This window comes from Colletes latitarsis, chromosome 10, assembly GCF_051014445.1.
Source record: "Colletes latitarsis isolate SP2378_abdomen chromosome 10, iyColLati1, whole genome shotgun sequence".
NCBI classification, from domain to species: Eukaryota; Metazoa; Arthropoda; class Insecta; order Hymenoptera; family Colletidae; genus Colletes; species Colletes latitarsis.
The window spans coordinates 13387903-13407649 of record NC_135143.1 but is presented as its reverse complement, the minus strand read 5'-3'; the positions used below and the strand labels follow the sequence as shown (position 1 = coordinate 13407649).

Sequence of the window (19747 nt, the reverse complement as noted above, 5' to 3'; positions counted from 1 at the left end):
ACGGAATTGGAGGACTGCTACACCAAGTTTCCAGTACAGGATGCACAATACAGAACAATGTGGAACTTCCTCTTCCTCCGACTTCTTTCACAGTTCTTCGTTGCTTGGAGTTTCTGTCTCCGTTCCGTTCCTCTTCGTACTTCTTTTTCTCGAATTTCCCACGTTTCTACAGGTTTTACTTATCCACTTTCTTCTTACGAACTCCTCGCGTAATGTCTTCTAATTAATTCTCAATATTTTTCTTGTTCAAACTTTTACGATGGAAAGCTCACGCTGTTACAACGTGAAACGAATCGACGCCAAGTCTTGATACGTAATTTAAAACAGCGACAGAAGCGAAGCCATTATTTTATCGAGCACTTCAGCGAGTACGTGTATTATACGTACGATTGGACGCTTACGGAGCTGTCGAACCGTCGCTGGAAATCCACGAATGTCCGTAATTTCGAAGCAACGAATGCAAAAGAAGGTACAAGAATAATGAGGATCGTAAAACGCGAGCTTGCTGCGGCGCTCGTTCGCGAAACCGTTAAAATACGACGACAACCGGGAGGAAAACGGTGTTTAAAGGATCACGCAGCCTGGCCAGCGAGAAAATAAAGGTGGCAGAGTCGTTGTCGAGTAATGGTCCTGGTTGCACGAGTTGTGAACAGCATTATTAACGTCGATAATGGCCGTTGGTACATTTAGTTAAGCGTCAAAGCTCGCGATCTCGGAATTTTTCGTGCCACGGTTGCTACAACTTTGACCATCGACGCCATTGTGGTACCTTAAGTTTCTGATTACGTCTTCGATATCTATAAGATAAATTTTTTGACAGTTGTGTTGTCCTAAAGTAGACAAGCGTACGTATCATTCGAATGGTCTTGTCTTAAAATTGTGCTTTTCCTGGTTTGTCAACATAAATATATGTACGAATACGAAATTTTTAAGGAAGTTTACTGTGACATGGTTCTATAGCAAAATGGACAAAATATTAACCCTTTGCACTCGTCCCCTCTGAAGGGACATCCAGCAAAGAATTTGGATGTACCCTCTAAGGAAACACAACGATATTATTGTTTTAAAGTGATTAGGACAAAATACATGAGCAAAGAACGTAAAAGAAAGGTATATTTGCTTGGAGTATTTATATTAACTCAAAAACTAAAGGAACATTATATACCAACTTCCCCCGAATAAGTTAAGAAACATCTTGCGCGTTCGTTGCATCGCCAAAACGTAGAGGTCCTCGAGGAAATGAAAATGGCCAGCCCCGTCGACGATCACGGAAAAGAGTAATAAAGGGAAACAACGAGAGGTCAAAGAGTAACACGACAAAAGAAACTCTTAAACTTTCTATACGTGTACGCGTGCCTTTCTAGTTTCTCGAGAGACACTCGAGTAAGGAGAGGAGGTTCTCGGTATGGTCGGCCATTCCTGGCGTTCTGTACCGGCTACTTAACTTCCGACGCGAAACAATGCTACACTTTAACCTCGTGCGTGCAACAATAACGTTGCACCAGTGGTGAATTTAAACGGTTACACGTGCTTAACGCTGGCTGATCGATTGTTACCGACCAAAAGTGCGATCGCGTTTCCTATAGCATTTGTTCTCCTTTCTTGTTGATAAGTGCACGGGGCAAAGTGGCGAACGTTTCTTCCATCGAAACGTTTTTAATACGCTCGACTTCCCCCTCCTTTTCATTCCCTTTGTTCGATAATCGTCGTCGGTCGCATGGTAAGCAATACGAAACCAGCCTTTGTTCGCTCAATTGATACGCCTGCCTTGGCGTGTGCTGTCGAGAGAGATTCCCTAGGTTTAGGTTTACTACGCGTCAAGCTGATGTTACTATCAAAAATGGATTTTAGCATTAACGTTTCTGATTTTGGATAAAAGTGTCTTTAGGTCTTAATTTTTCCCCAAATGCACTTATAAATGAAAGGAAATATACTTATACAGAATGCTCTGTAAAGGCTAACAAATCTTCATAACGACAAGGTTCTTATGAATGTAATACAATTTTTAATTTTTAAGATGAAGATTGATAATGGCAAACACTCAAACTGTACAGTAGTGTTTCTATTATCCCAACGATTAAAGGTCGAACTTCCAGATGAGACTCCATTACCCAAACTGAGGTCCAGCGTAGTTTCAGTTATCCGAACGCGTATTTTGTGTTCCTTATTTTGTTTCTTTGAATACAAAGAATATTATTTAAGATTCAGTAAATGTAATTCAATTTAAAAATTACAATACGTAAGTAGGTATATGAAGTTTTATAATTGCGAAAATTTTGTAATAGGATACGAGCTTTTGTCATCTATTTAAATTACGGATGTTCTGATCACAAATTATCGATAATAACGAATACTTTATATAATAGTATCTCTATTATCCGAACAACTAAAGGTCGAACTTCCAAATGAGACTCCACTACCCAAACTGAGGTCCAGCGTAGTTTCAGTTATCCGAACGCGTATTTTGTGTTCTGTATTTTAGTATTAAATACAACAACCTTGCAAATCACGAATATAGTAAATAAGAAAAATAGTAAACGATATAATTAACGCGTGGCTAACATTATAAGTCAGTGTTTGGACCTCCGTTTACCGAGCATCGAAATCTCTGGTATCCGAACTAATAAGGAAAGGTGGTCGCTAGTGGACCGTTCGATCAGCGCTCCGGGGTAAAAAAAATAAGGGAAAACAGCGGGAAAAATTGCATCGTCGAGGGGACCAAAACTCCCGTTTGGGTTCGGAGAGGGGCGGGCGCAGGGGTGTCGCACGAGCGGGGCCAGATGCACCGAGCACCGTGTCGAATGCCAGAATAGTCCGGCGATGATACAGATGTTAGCAGGATTACTCACGGTGTTCATCGGAGCGAATAGGAAGTCATCGGCGGGGACCAAGAGCAGTCGGTCCTCTTTGCAAAAACGAGCATATTATTAAGGGTCGGCTAATATCGCGTAATGTCGACCACACCGCCCCCCTCCCCTCCTCTCCCCCTACGTCTCCCCCTTTCTCGCGCATTTTTATTATCCTTTCTGGCGCGTTGAGACGCGCGCTCGTTTCCCCCTCCTCGCGTGGCTCGTTCCTTGCTGCGTAAACGGTGCGACGCCATAGGTGAATATCGGAGAAGGGAGGTTCTGCACACCGGCATGGGGCAACGAAAAAGATCGCGTACATTGGGCCACTAGCACCCTACCACTCCCCGACACGGGGCGATTATCATTTTGAAATCGACTAGAAAAGCCAGTCGGTGACAATGGCCGGCCATGATGCGTTAGTAACGGCCATTTACAGAACGAACCCCGGGGAAAGAATGGACGACGTGTCGGAGAACGGGGGGCGGAGGGGACCGGGGGTTCACATCGGCTTAGACGACAGAGAGTGAGAGGATTAGAACGACACGGTTAAGCGATGGATTCGCGTGGACGTATTGCGCCCGGAAGGCTTGAGAATCTGTATCTCCATCATTGGACGGAGATGCGTGTTTATTAATCGATGGAGTAGGGTCAATAGGTTAGCTTAACGGGGACTAAATGTATGAGACTCGAGACGTCCACAAAAAGGAGGAAGGAATTTATTATATTGGGCGTCCCCGTATCATGTGGGACTAGATTCTACACACGAAAACAATAAAAAAAGTTCATAGAAACATCCTATTCGGTCCTATTCGAGCTATGACAAGTTGTATGTTGGTATACAAAGTGTTTATTAACAACGTTCGAATGCTACTGACGCATGAAGTAACTCAAAAAACTACCTCACCTTAATATAACTAGACTCTAAAACACATTCATTTACTGCAATCACTTAAGAAAAATGATATAAAAAAAAATATCAAATAGACGCAGAAATTCAACCTTCAAAAAGAGGAACGACCACACATCATACGACGGACACAGTCCACCGTTCAGACACTCGTATATCACCGAATGTGAGAGAAGAATTCTTGCAGCCGTGCAACACACTATGTAAAGCTGAACAGAGGCGTTCGATATCGAGTGGTTCGTAACGACCGAGACAAGTTGCGAAGGATCATCCTTCCTGCAATATGTTATAGCAGCGCAAGGCGAGAGGGGTTGGCTGCTGCGCAATCACTATCGTCCCGAGAGGATCGGATAGGAATCCAACGTATAATCTGCTTCGGTCTAATGCCTAATCCCACGGACAAATTTATTGGATTCCCTATCCTTAATGCTAAATGTGTGTATGGAACTTTCGAGCAGAGAACTCTCGATGAAAACGTAACATATCTTTGGATTGAAACGCGACGTTTAGTGCACCAAAAGTCATAGAAACCTTTGGCCGAATAGTGTCTCAGCAAAATTTCATGATTTATCCGAATTCGGGGGAAAAATATTAGACATTCCATTTAAAAAACTGAAGGTGAGCCTAATATCTCAATAAAAAACTAAGGTAATAAAAAACAGATTAGAGCACTGTATGCCCCCTTAGATATCATGCAACTTTTGTTTGAAATATTTTTTCGTACATCGAATACTTTACGAGTTATTTGTGGTCGTCATGTTAGGAGACTCGCCCTGTATATAATTTTACTTGGCAATCTTCTTGTGTTCCTCAAATCAGTTTATAGTACCAATCTTCGTTCGATAATTAAAATCAATCAAGTAAATATTATAAATGGGTATCTTAAATGAACGACTATTGACGAAGCTAATCCCAGTGCTAACGAAACGTTCAAACACCTTTCCAATACAGTTTACATCCAAAAGTTTAAGCCAAGGAATATTTACACAAGTTGAACCTACAAGTCATATCCTATTACACGATGCTCGTTAACCAGTAGAGATAATAAAGAACCTCGCATATACTATCAGAGATTAATAGTTTTCTTTCAGACTATTAATTAGATAGTAATGATGGGTTTAGAAACGAATCAAGGCTGCTTTAATTAATTCTTGCGAAGGAACGAAAGTAGGGGAGCTTTCGATAACAAATGTTTATTCCGAGAACAAAATAGTCTAGAAATACATGATTAGGGGAGGCAGCTCGTACAGAGTGTAAAATATCTACATACACTACTTGTTTTCACGATAAATGCTTTTCGGACGATGAAATATGATGGACCATGAGCGAGCGTCAGAACAGCTAATGTTAAATGGTTGGAAAGAAACGTGGTGCCAACCATTCTGGATATTGAGTGCGTACTAAACGAACGCGTTATCATTGTTTGTAATAGTTGATATGAATACAAATAGTACTTGGATCGCATATGGAGTACGTACACGCGTATAATCGAGCCATGTTTAAATCGTGGTACACGTGTATTACAAAAGCCACAAGTTTCGTTTTTGAGATATTTTCTAATTTTTAGGCGAACAAAATCATATCGTAGATACGTTATATAGATTTTCACAATTTACAAGCATCAGGAGATTAATTTTCTTTAAATACTTCACTATATTTAACGAACAATATGAACATAATAAATCATTTTTCAAATTATTTTTGATTTTTAGTGGGATCACTTTTCTCAAAGCTTGTAAATATTTGTACGTTTGTCTGTATCGGTTGTCGAACATTACTTTACTATCAATCAACACGATACCATAATTGAATTCGTCTATTTGAATTTCACTTGTATCGTGTAAAAGGACCGATTTGTATATCGTCGGGACCACGCGTGAATAAGATTCGTGAGCCCTCGAGAGATTCGATCGGGACACGGGTCGTCGCGCAAAATTAAATCGGCTGGCGACGCGTAGATCGTATCGACGAAAGTAACAACGGGGCCTGGGAAGCCAAGGAGTAAGCGAGAAACGCCGAAAAACCCGTCGACGGTTCAACGATTCGCCAGAAGGGTTGAAGATCGAGTAAGCAGGAAGAGCAATTACAAGGACGGAAGTGTCGCGAGCAAACCTAACGAGCTAACGGCAATTAACACACCGCGCTGGCGTCAGGAGAGGGCACAGAAAGAGGAGTACGGACAAGTGGAAGGAGTTTGGCAATCGATCAACAGTGAGAACCGACGAGGAGGCGGAAACTAGCTGAAGAGCGCGAAAAGGAACAAGGAACAGAGGCGAGTCGACGGTTAGGAAAATATTGGAAACTCCATTACGAGTGGTGCAACCAGCCGTGTACCAGAATACGTAAGCAGCTCTTTCATAAGGAGCAAACGAAGGGAGAAATAAAGTCGCAGGGAGGAAAGAAACCAAAAGGCCACGGGAGGTTATTACGCGATTCATGCGAAACCTTTCATTTTTCGTTGACCTCGCTCGACCATTCGACTCGCGTTTCTTCCATCCGCTGGTCCTCGATCGCCATTATTCTCTCGTTACGCGATTTAATATCGATCTTCGTCGTCAGCGCTTTCCTGGCTGCCCAAAAATGTTTCAACCCTTTGTGCGAGGGCTCTCCGGGGCTCGCGATGGTATTGGGTTCATTCTTTATCATTCTCTACGATTCACTGTTTTCACCATCAGTAGCTATTTTCATTTTTTCATCGAATTATTCTTCACAATTTGATACAGAAGATACAAGATGTTTCTCTCGTATTTTTATGCCACCGATTTATACTTCTAAACATGGAAATTCCAACCCAATAACCATCCTCCGTGCAACAGCGTAGATTAGATTTTTTTTAAATTCACCCTGTTAAACAAACAACGAAACAAACCTGTTAACCATATTATTTGCAATTCTTATTGTTTTATTTTTTTATACTGTATTATACGTAGGGTCAGTTGCCCTAATTTGGAACACTTCAATATTAAAGCAACGCTATACTCGAATGGGGTTACGAGTTCCAATAATCAGGTAAATTCACATCCGTACACTTGCACAAAGATGCACTGATACTCAGTAAAACGATATAAATCGTAAACAAGATTACACAAGGCTCGTTCGAAAGAGAATCCTATTTCTAATCGCTAAATTCGTCTCTTGCTACGTATAAACGAATGCTTTTACACCTCTCTCGCGTTCAAAATGTCTTCCAAGGTTCGCAAATCGTCCAGGATACAGTTAAAAAGTAACGATCGGTGTTCCTTGTTAATTCGAGAGTTAGTATTCCAGGGTAAACCTTCGGCAGGTACTAAATGCCGTGAAATCAGCCGATGATAACGTAGATCTGAACGGTGCAGAACTCGCACGATTACTTCCGGCCTCTTGAGTCGCGATGTACTTTTACAAGTTTCGCCTTGAGGCTCCCATCCGCTCCTTCGTACCGCCCTTTCTAGCAACCCCTTTTCTCCACCCTCCTCGACGACGACCTCTGCTTCCTACTCCTGTTATCGCCGCCGCTGTTTCCTCTTCCACCCACCTATCAGCCTTCTCCTAAGGGCTCCTTCGTACCTCCTCCTCCTCTTATTTCACAAGTTACGCCACGTCGAGGTGCGGTTAAGCTTCGTTTACGCAGGCGGAGTTTCTCCTATCCTCGATTTCCTCGGAGCTTTTGTCGCAATCTCGGCTACCTCCCGCGCTCCTGGTTTTCGCTAGTTCGCAGACTGGTTTGATTATAGTTTGCGCCGCTGGTGCAACAGTCGGAACAATCGCTGGTTAAAGAGAAATTAACTCCCGGAATCGTTCGCCGGGAAATACGACGCCGCGGTTAAGAATCGCGGTCGGTGGTATTAGCGGGAAAACCGGTATCACGATGCTTTTACTGCAAAACTGTCCGAGTATTTGGAAAGAAACTCCTACACGTGATAACTCGATATCCGTCGATCCGGTCGAACGCGAAATTATGGAGCTCGTGGTAAATCGACTACCCATTTTTCTTACAAAACTGTGTTGCTAGGTACATTGTTAATACACGACTTGATTAATCTCTGTGTTATAATAATGAATAATAACGAAACACCTGAAAGATCAAGATCGATCGATTGATACCTTTCTTCAATTTTCAAAGCAACGTTCAATGTAATTCTATACAGGTTGTTCGGCCACCCCTGGGAAAAATTTTAATGAAAGATTCTAGAGGCCAAAATAAGACGAAAATCAAGAATACTAATTTGTTGATGGAGGCTTCGTTAAAAAGTTATTAACGTTTAAAGTTCCGCCCATACTGAATTTTTTTCTAGAAGGGGGTAGGATTTCGGGGGTAAGTCTATTCACCAAAAATTTTATTCAGAACTAATTTAATTTTAACAGAAATAATTTTTTCAGAACGATTTGAAATTTTTTAATTTAATTTTTTAATAACTTTTTAGTGAAGCCTCAGTCAAGAAATTGATATTCTTGATTTTCGTCTTATTTGGGCCTTTAGAATCTCCCATTCAAATTTTTCCCAGGGTGCCTCTACAAAATTATATTCTTTACAAATATTAATTATACAATATCTGACAACAAATTGAAAGCAATTAAATTATTAATTATCAGAATACAGTACTTTCGATCCAAATGACTGCAGTCTTGTATAAAGTAACGATGAAATTCGTTTTGATTGCAATGACCAGGTAAATGTTAAAGTCACTTGTAATCGATTAATGATCGGACACTACGAAATTGATAGTTGTAATTGACAAACCCGGTGAAAGTAATTGACTGTAAACGCATCCAATTTGTATTAACAGCTTTATCGAGGTCGCCCCGTGAAACCGCGATGTAAATCAATGATCAAGGGTTATTTGCAGTCTCCATGCCCGGCGAGCGAATACCCGTTGAAAAGCCCTAATTCGTTTACGACTTACAAAACGAGCCTTTTGGGAGCGCGCAACTGGTAGCCAAACAATTTCTCTAACGCATCCCCCACGATTCGTCCCAGGGGTAACATCGACGAAATAAAATCGCACGGCTCGACGGCTCGAAAACGCGAGCCTCGAAACGTCGAGCGGGAGGAACGTTTTTAGAATCGATAATTATCGAATGGTCATCGGGCGCGGGGACACGTTTACGAAATAGCCGATTTTATGCCGAACTTAGTTTGCACGGTGTGCTCGGGAGGGAGAGAAAGAGGCAAGAGCGATGCTATTAACTTGACCGAATCATGTCATGGATCTAAAAGTAAAATTATCGTTAGAAGTTGCGTCAGGTAGCGGCCAAGCAGCGAACAACGTGTTTTAATTCTTTAATTGGACGGTTAACTTTTGTCGTTGTTTGTTTCGCTGGTTATTCGAGTTGAAAGGATTGAAAAAATCTCCGGATAATTATAAATCAACCGAGCCTCTACGAAAGTGGTATGTGTGTGGAAAGTAATTCGAGTTTCTGCAATGCAATGTTAAAAGAAGTAGAGAAATTTTTGTGTGGACGAAGTTAAATATCCTTACGATTCTGATAGCTCGAGATTAATTGCTAAGTTAAACGCTGTTTAAAACAAAATTTCTGCTTAAGGTATCGAGTTATTCAGCCTTCGATCGTGTGCTTACGAAACGAACGGAGGTCTAATTAAGAACACACGTCAGGCGCATCGACACTTACCGTATCAACTATCTCTTCGAACGTCACATTTTTATCATTATAACGATTTATCCAATGGGACTTTCTCTGTACCATGTTTGATGGTTCGAAGATATCATTTTCTAATACAAATATTTTTCGGTTTTTTTTTTATTAAAAGCTTTGTAATTCATGACTAATATTTCTAAAGAGGTATCAGACAAGTATTAATCATTTTTTCAAAGTTAATGAAATTAATAATTTTAAAAAAATTCGTTGTCCGTTCATTTTTCTATTTTCCCCCTACAATACTCCAATATCAATATTCCAGCTGAGGGTTAAATAAGTTTAAATAAAAATCGGAAGGTCACTCGCACGAACGATTTTTCAGAAACATAGAAAATTCTTCTGCTATGTTTCTAGAAAATAAATGAATTAAAATATCGACGCTCTTGGGTGTCTCGAGTGTCGAAGGTTCATTTCGCGGATCAGTTTGTTCTTCTTGGTGTTATCCAGAGGGTTCTCATTCGATTAAATCGTATTGGATTATTATAAGAACCGTAGTATCCTTATCTTTTCTCCCTCTCCGCGAGAAATGATCGGTGTAACGTAACAGCGAAAATAAGGCCCGCTCAACATAAACTCGTTGTTTCGAATTCCCCATAGGGATCTGATTGCAAACGAATGCGGCAGGGTTACAGTCTCCCTTCATAGACGATTAATCCAGTTTACTCGCAGACGTTGCCTCGGTATGGGGTTCCTGTAATCCGAGAATCCGCACAAACGTCCCTCCCGCGCTTAAATATATTCAATTACGAAGCTCGAGGCTCGTCGGACTCTTCTCCGACTTTCCCCCCTTTCTTTCCTTTCTCTTTTACGCACTCTGGTTTGTCGCTTTTGGCCACACGGCTGTACTTTTTGCATTCTTCGGATCCGCCTTCTTCTAGACAAGCATATATACAAGTTACTCCCACTTCTACTTGCACGTTATAAAAATACACCGTAAAGATTCACTTGTAAATGGAAAGAAACTTGTTTTCCATTTGTTTTTATCAAATGTTGTTTTCGTTACACTGTGTTACTTCTCTTTGTATTTATTCAAATACAAATCCTTAAATATCTCAATGTACGAAAAAATAGACTCATACAATCTTATTTCCCCATTTACAATGAATCACCAATATAGTGTTTGATTACGAGCGGTCGTAATTATACAGGGTGTTCGGCCACCCCTGGGAAAAATTTTAATGGGGGATTCTAGAGGCTAAAATAAGACGAAAATCAGGAGTACCAATTTGTTGATGGAGGCTTCGTTAAAAAGTTATTAACAATTAAATTAAAAAATTTCAAATCGCTCTCGAAAAAATATTTTCGGTTGCGGGCGTCAATTACAATCATTTTTGGTCATTACACATACCTCCGAAATCCTATGTATTTTCGAGAAAAAAATTCCTTACCGAAAATACAATTTCTGGCCAGAAATGTCTGCCCGAATTTTCATGCGAATCTTTAAAACGTCATAACTTCTCAACGGATTGGACGATTTTAATGTTTAAAAAAGCAAACTACGCGTATTTTGGTGGAGAATATGTACAAATCGCAAAAATATTCGAAAAGTTGGTCCTTGACTCCACAAAATGAGAAAAACCACATAAAAATGGTCCAATTTTCAAACAGCCAATATTCCTACAATATTGAATATATTTGAATGAAACTTTTTTCTGAAGTAGGGCTCATGGGTACCTACAAAAAAGTATTACACAACTTTTCTGTAGGGCGCCAAATAAAATTACTAAAAATCAAAAACGAAGTTTTAAAAAAAATCGTCACGGGGTAGGTGCCTAAATTTTTCGGCGAAATTGAAAAGTTTCAAATCGTTCTGGAAAAATTATTTTCAGTTGCGAAGCTCAATTACAATCATTTTTGATGAATAGACATACCCCCGAAATCCTACGCATTTTCGAGAAAAAAATTCCTAAACAAAAATCTAATGTGAGGCCAGAAATGCTTCCCTAAAATTTCATGCGAATCTTTAAACCATCATAACTTCTGAACGGATTGGCCGATTTTAATGTTTAAAAAGGCAAACGACGCGTATTTTAGAGTAGAATATGTAGGAATTCTAAAAATATTCGAAAAGTTGTTCCTTGACCCCGTAAAGTTAGAAAAACCCCATAAAAATGGTCCAATTTTCAAACAGCCATAATTCTTACAATAGCGAATATATTTCAATGAAACTTTTTTCTGAAATAGAGCTCATGGGTACCTACAAAAAAGTATTACACAACTTTTCTGTAGGGCGCCAAATAAAATTACTAAAAATCAAAAACGAAGTTTTAAAAAAAATCGTCACGGGGTAGGTGCCTAAATTTTTCGGCGAAATTGAAAAATTTCAAATCGTTCTGGAAAAATTATTTTCAGTTGCAGGGGTCAATTACAATCATTTTTGGTGAATAGACATACCCCCGAAATCTTGCGCATTTTCGAGAAAAAAATTCAGTACAGTCGGAACTTTAAACGTTAATAACTTCTTAACGAAGCCACCATCAACAAATTAGTATTCTTGATTTTCGTCTTATTTTGGCCTCTAGAATCTCCCACTACAATTTTTCGCAGGGGTGGCCGAACACCCTGTATATATTTACGTGCTACCGTTTCATCAAAATTTCACTCAATAATCCTCATACAATAAAAATCTCCTTCGTGCATACAGATAATCCATAAATACATGTCCATACTCCAGAAGATGAATCTACACGCTAAAAGAAAGCCCTCATGTGAGACTTACGCGCGTATCAAGAAGTTCGGTCCGTCGTTTCCGCAGAGTAGAACAGATCAAGAACCATCGTCGAGGTCGATTCGTCGTCCACGTAACGAAACTTGAACAGTTTTCGGAGTCACTGTGGTTACGTTCTCGATGTTCGCTCGATGCAGGAGGGTTGGGAGTTAAAGTAGTGCCGGAATAACGGAGAAATATGAGCGCGAAGAAGAGGCAGCGGTAAAGGTTGGGATCAGAGGGAGCGAGAAGACGGGAGGGAGAGTAAAAAAAGAGGAGAGTTAAGCCTACAGGCTACAGCCAAAGGTATCGGGCTGCCGGGTACTGGCAAAGCGAAAGCAGAAGGGAGACAGGCATCTCGCCCTTCTTTTGTCCCTGGGCCTCGGTCCGATATTGAAATGGAGTCGTTTGAGTGTGAATAATTTGCTTTACCCAGGCCACCCCTCCTAGCCCCCTACCAACGACTCTCCGCTATCCTGCCTTCTCTTCTCTGCCAGTTAGTCTCTCTTACGATCGCCCTTCGACATTGCCACGTTTCGCGAGTCACGGCAACCGATTCGAACTTTTCGACGATTTTACGTTAAATCGGTATTCCCACGTTGTCACTGCGCACGACCAACATCGTGTCGCGAGAATACGAACCAGATCGTCCGTCAACCCCTTTGCAGTACGATCTTTTTTTCTTCTATGTTCGTGTTAATCTACGAGGGGACTTCCCCTAAGCGTCAGACAGCATCCTAACACTATTATAAACGTTATAATTCATTACCGAAAATTTAGAATCGATAGACCTGTGGACGAAAACGTCTAATTTTATTATAGATAAAATCACTGAGAATTTAAAATAGTTTAACAAAACATAAGGGAAAATTGTACTCTGTTTGTTGTAACGATTTTAATAAATTTATTTATAGTAAAGTGAATATTCTTTTCATTCCTCCCTTTCTTTACGCATCTCTAAATCGTCTGGTAAAGGAAGCCTCTATCGAGAATGAATAGATCTATATAATTGTATGGAATTTACTGTTTTAACAGAATTGAATTATGTCTGAACGTTTCGATAAATTTATTTTTAGTAACATGAGGCACGAAGCAGTGAAAATTTCGTTGCAGCATAGATAGCACTTAAAAGTTCTCGTGTACGCAGCCGCCATACGAAAGAATGATTCGTCGTTGTATTATGGATGTCTGTAACAATATTTTGATCCGTGACAAGACGAGTCCGTGCATGCATTGAATTTAAAAGATATTTTGGGCGCATGTTTATGCGAACATTTTTCCTTATTTTTACGACACATGGAACTAAGAGATACGAACATTTCAAAATAAGGCTGGTTCGAAAATAAGCAAACATATAGTTCGTTTAGCGAAACGAGTAAAAAGTGTTCGGTCAATATAGACATTTTCGAAGTAAACAGTAATTATTTGCTTTCGCGAGATGATGCGAATTTCTGATTTTCTGTTTGCCGAGCGACCGTATTCAACGCGCACGCGTGAATTAACTCATCGAGCTGCCTCTATTATCGATGACGCGACAATTAGGAGACGTTATGCAACGTACACATATATTTATGTAAAAATAAACCGGGACAATCGTAATATAAAATATGTAATCCGTCCTACGATCTAAGATAAATCACATAATTTTCCCTACGAGTAGTTACGACGGATGTCAACCCATGAGCTGTACGATATTTCATTTATAATAAAAATGAATGTAACAAAAGTTACTATAAATTATGAATATAATTTATCAAAATATATCCCTAAATCTTCCACCTCTAATATCTTACGAGAGTTAACGATAGTAAAAGTCTGTACATTTGTGCCTCCATAAAAATGAACAAAAAATACATATCAAGCAGCGTTGAAACAATAATATTTTCCAATAACTATAGAAACTTATACTGACCATGTATGTCGGACAATCACTGACGATACCACATTTGACGAATTAAGAACTTAATTAATTTAAGAACTGAGGCACTTAAGAAATTAAGGAACAATGTACGAGTTGTTACAGTTCTTTTTGTCTTCTATTATAAGTAGGTAAGCGATCAGTCGCGCGAATATATCGCGAACAGAAGTGTATCTGATATTATAAATTCAGAAGGACGATCGCACGCCCGGCCCTGATGTCGTGCACGTCGCTTCCATCCTCCTTTTCCCCTAGCTAGACCGAGTCCACCGCTGAATTTATTAGCACGAAAAAAAATCATAGTCACGCATGATCCGTGCGCGGAATCGATTAGAACTGCGAGCGTTTGCAAATTCGTCGGAGTTAAAATTAAATCGCTGCATAATCAATGGGATCCCCGACAGAGACTCGCTGAACGCATTGATACGATCGACGTGATCGGTCGTCGTTCTTCAATGAGGGGGAATCGGCCATGGACAATGTATGACAAGTTCTCGGTGATTCAGTTGATGACCCGCGGAATGTTAATGCGTGTCTTAGAAATTTTTATCCGACCTCCAGAGGTTCCTCGCGTGGACTTATTTTTGACGTTTCGTTACACGATGGTGATTCTCGAAATTTTCGAAATATTTATCAATCCTAAAGATGTACGAAACTAAATGGCTTGTACAACGACCACGCTTTAGCTTTCATTTTCATCGGGTATTTAGTTTAGAAATTATTACTTCAAACATATCTGTTAGTTTGACGTTTTAATATTTGTTGGCTCCGTTTGGGATAGTTTATATTTTAGATTTATGGTTTCTTGGTCTACGAAGATTTATCGTATGATAATAAAATACAATATAGAATCGTTTCATCAGGTGATACCCTAATTATAATGTTTTGCAGAATGTAATACTAGTGTTTTCAGTCACAGACTGATTCAGACTGATCCATTCTTTTCTAGATAATTGGTACACTCTCGCGAGGTATATGATTCTTGATTAGTATTGTAAAATAAAAAAATAAATTATTGCTCCAAAACCTGAAGAAAATAAGCAATAGAACGGGTAAGCAGCTGAAGAGGTATGTGGAGAAGAGGATAATGAGATTCGAGGCGTTGAAAAATAAGTTCTTTTACAAAGAACGTGTCTCGAAACACCGAAAAAAGCGAAGGTAAAACGCCACCGGATGATGAGCCAACAATGATCGAGGATTCATCAGTCTTTTAGGAGGTCAATGTCATCCGACGGTCGGTAGACCGACGAGGATCTCCTTAAACATGCAGACCACATACGGGACTCAGTGTATATAATCCACGGCTGGTGGGCATCAGAAATCAGTCAACTCTAAAAGTCAACCGAGTAACATACTACCACTACAATGAAGGTAGCTTCTCTCATGACAACTTTGAAACATTTGCGTTACAATTTAAATTAACTCTTATTCACATTTATTATCACTCGACCAAACATTATTGCTCAATCGGTTCAAAATAACTATAATTTACTAGTCGTGTCGAAACAACAGTCTTTAAGTTTTACGAGAAAATATACTCACAAAGGCATAATTAATTGCATCCTGAAAATATACAAATAGCTAACAAAAGATCATGGAATATAATTAAAAAGTATTAATTTAACAAACAGGTATTCCTGGCTGTCGCACTCCTGGTCGCTGCAGTTACTGCAGAACCACCAAGGTACCGTTCACAACAGAGGCAGTATTATTTCGCTAAACAGCAAGAAGAAACCCCAGCTGAAGCACCTTACACGGCATCCGGATGGAGGCCAGCCGGACCAGCCTTTAATCTTCCCCAGAGAGAGTCTCAGGCGCCTCAGCAGCAATACGGAGCGCCTCAACAGCAATACGGAGCGCCTCAACAGCAATACGGAGCACCCCAACAACAGTACGGAGAACCCAGCGTTCCTCAGCAGCAGTACGGTGGACCTAGCGCACCTCAGCAGCAGTACGGTGGACCTAGCGCACCTCAGCAGCAATACGCAGGATTCAACGGACGTCAGCAACAATTTGGAAGACCCAGCGCGCCGCAGCAGCAATACGGAGCACCCAACGAGCCTCAGTCGCAGTATGGAGCGCCTCAGCAACAGTACGGAGCGCCTCAAGAAGCCACCACCACCGAACTGCCCAACACCACCGAAGTGGACGACGCCAGTACCGTCACAAGCGTCACCGAGTCTGAGGTGAGAGGAGCTCCAAACCAACGAAAGCCGAACGGAAGAATTTGGCGAGAGTTCCAGTTAAATTTACCGCGACTTTGCACGATTCCTTTCCGCGGACGGAAACCCCCAGACAAACGGTCGAATTAGATTTTCACCGAAACGTCGTATTACGTGTTATTGGATTTGTTGTAGTTCGCTGCAACAAGAACGAGGAACGCAGGAATGCAGACGGTTTGGCACGAGCCTACAGGACTCGACGTGGATTCCGCGCGGAATTTTAACACACGTCGATCCTCCGCATCCTCCCTCGTTCTCGTTCCTTTTCGTCTCTCGTTGCTACGCTCTTAACGACATTTGTATTCAAGTCATCGTTTACTTTCGATCGCTGTTCAGGCACGCGTGTGCCCCTACCAAATTCAAAACCGGTGTGACGCAACCTGTAATGCAGTCGACCGTGATTCGAGGCCTCGAGATCGGCCGAAAAACGATGACTCGAACGTTCTGCGTTTCCCATTTTCAAATCTAAATAGAACCGTGCCAGAATCCTTCCAGCGTCTCGCGACTATTCATAGTTTCCAGACCAAACTGACGTTTCTCTTTTCCAGTCCGAGCCCGTGAACTCCGTGAACGAGCTCGAAGACGAAGACGTGGACGAGCAGCAGCCACAGCAGTCCGGCGAGTACTACATCGCCCTCCCTGACGGACGTCTTCAGCGCGTGCGATACGTCAGTCGTCAGAACATCGAGGCCATGAAGTACTTCGCGAAGATTCGTGCTGAGAACGTGGAACCTCTTCGCGGGCCCATCTACGCGTACAGTCCCCTACAGAAGCTGCAAATACTGCCAGCTGGTCTCCAAGTATCCGTCGCGCCGATCGCGCCGATCGCAGCTGCGTCTGCAGACTCGAAACCGCAGAAACTCGAAATCAACCCAGTCGCCAGCCAAGTGCAATACCAATACGACAATCCAGCCGGTGTCATTCCGCTACCCACCGGCCCAGTGAGCTCCTCCTACACTACTTACACAACTAATTACCAAGTACCCGCCAGCGAGTCCAGATACCTTCTGACCTTGCAGTAAGATCAAAAGAGGACGAAATTTTCGTGTATTTATGTGTAAATTTATGTATTCTGACGAGGATCCCGACGCGTACTAATTCAATTTCTGCGAACTCGTACATGTGTAGATATAATGGGTCGAATCTATATCGTAATTGTAAGTTAGGGTTGACGCAACAATAAAACTGATGATTACCACGCTATTCGTTCGTCTATTCTATTGTGCAAGCCTCTTCTGTATTTAATTATTAATCCCTTGACGTACGATTTAATTTTGTTTAAATTTGTTCGTACAGGGAATGGCCACGAAAAAGAATAGATTTGTTTTACGAATACCTCGTAAATGTAAAAATGTGTTGATTTTTAATATATAAGACTCGATGACATCAAGAATTTATAATATTTATAATATTCGTGTTCTTCGCTATGGTAGTCTACATATTTGGTATTAAATTGATTTAATGAGTTGGATCGTGTGTAGTATTTACGTAATTTCAAAATTGATAAGTACCAGAGATTTGTAAGTTCTCTGATCGTTTTAGAAATTTAAAATTTCTGATCCAAGTTCGATTTTATGGCTTGGTGTATCTTATCTGACGAACACTAGAGATAAACAATATATAAGAAATTTTGTATTCTTGTTGTATACTTTGAATAGTAATTGTATATTTCGAAGTTAGCTAGCTGACGAGTATAAAACGGATCATTTTGTTTGAAACCGTTATATTCGTGCACGTATGACGTTCGAAAGACTGTATCGAGAAGGTAATAGGAGAAATTCTGTGTAAGAATTACCTTAGTCGTGGCACGTGGACGCGAGCATAGACAGGAGAGTGTATTGGTGCGAGAACCGTCGGCATGTAGACGCGCCTAACCGCAAAATTCCAGAAATTTAATATCTCGCTCGACTCTACCGGGGTTGGCCGTTTCATAAGTTCACTCCGACACAACCAATCCCTCGTCAGGATTCTCCTGAAATTCTACAGCCACGTTCCAACCCATCAAAATGTTCTCCCTTTCTCCTCGATGGTTGCTTTTCATCGTATCCCACAACCGCCGCGGCTAATTTCTTCCTGCCCAACGCAATAAAATTACAAAATTCGCTTTTCGTTTAATTCCCAACGATGTTTAGTCGCACTGGACGAACGCACAGATACGTATAAAACGTGGAAAAAAAGATGATCGAATAAAATAAATCGAGAAAATCGATCGCGTCGATGGTAAGATCCTCCATTTTGTCCAAATTTCTCAATTTTGCCACGATTGTAATATAGTAATGCTTTACAGCAGTGAATATAGCAAAGTGTGTGCTCTATTTCATATTTTTCCACGTAACAAATGGTTTTCGAATAATTTAGGCGGCAGATCTTGGCGAACCTGTACAAGCATTGCTTTAATATTTATTATTTCAATCAATTTAAACTGACACGAACGTTCAGAATATTCGAAATTTTATCACTGGTCTGTCGATTTTTTTAAAATTCTAACTAATCAAACAATTGACAACGATCCGTAGGGGCGACTATAGAATAAACGTAATTAACTAGAATTTTCGTTATCTAACGAAAGCTTCATTGGCAGACGACGCCATATTAGCTCATGGTAGTTATTCTTTACAAAATGGAGCACATTCTACACCTGATATAACAATATATACATTCATAAAGTACTGTGCAAAATTTAATTTTCGAACAACGAGGTATAGTCGACGTTTCCACCCACCAATGTTATTTCCAGTGATCGATACCGAAACAATTCGAGCGGATCGTACGGGTGGTCTCGGCAAATCCTCGGTAAACTTTTCAAAACCTTAAGTAGGGCTGATCTCGGTCGAGAACAAAGGGATTTCGATGACGCTAAGTACCTTCAAGACGCAAGAGCGTCTAGGTTGGAACCAAATTTTAGATTGGCCAATTACTCCAGCCAAACGGTCAAGACCAATTAAACTCCACCGATCTTAAGACCGGGACCAGTTGGTAAGAGAGCTGCGGTTGTTTGAAAGCCCCCTCCCTTCGTTTTCGGTCCCTGAACGCAGAACGATTCTCGTGAATTCCGAGACGAGTTTCTTTGGACACTCCTAAACTCTCGCGAAGTATCAATTTTCCATTTTCTAGGTTGAACTTCGCTTCTCGTTGGATAGTCGTGGAAAAGAGAAACAGAGAGGGACCGTACAGCTTCAAGAAACAAAGTTTCCTGTCCAGATCTCGATCGTTTCCTCTCATTGTTCTCACTCCCCTTCGTGACAGAGACGCCTGCACTTGAACCAAATCAATCGGCGCGTGATCCTTCCCACGGGATATTAACTTTTCCGGAAGTTACCTTCGACGTTTTTTTTTTTTTCTTCCTCCCCTCAGTCTGTCACCCTCGTTCTCCGACGAGTTCCTTGTTTTCATCCGGCGATGCTTTATTTTTAGAAAAAAATACGAGGAAAAGCGTCTGCCATTTAGGAATGGCGTCGTAGATTGCGCTGGTTTTTAATAAACGCGTTTTAAATAACCCTTCAGTGT

The 19747-nt window shown here is 40.8% G+C and overlaps 2 protein-coding genes across 5 annotated transcripts in view; one reads left to right on the top strand and one right to left on the bottom strand.

The window, feature by feature from the left end:
• The window catches only part of LOC143346534 (paired box protein Pax-6), a 105511-nt gene that overhangs the window by 6691 nt on the left and 79073 nt on the right, over positions 1-19747 (bottom strand). The gene's annotated exons all lie outside the window — the stretch shown is intronic.
• On the top strand, positions 15348-17436 carry LOC143346535 (uncharacterized). 2 transcript variants are annotated; one of them, XM_076774700.1, is made up of 4 exons: positions 15348-15389; positions 15650-15959; positions 15990-16204; positions 16789-17436. In XM_076774700.1, exons 1-4 carry the CDS (start codon positions 15384-15386, stop codon positions 17260-17262), a joined length of 1005 nt encoding a protein of 334 aa, XP_076630815.1. In that variant the 5' UTR covers positions 15348-15383; the 3' UTR covers positions 17263-17436. The 2 variants fall into 2 exon arrangements, with proteins under 2 accessions (XP_076630815.1, XP_076630814.1); XM_076774699.1 differs by having other exon boundaries at positions 15650-16204.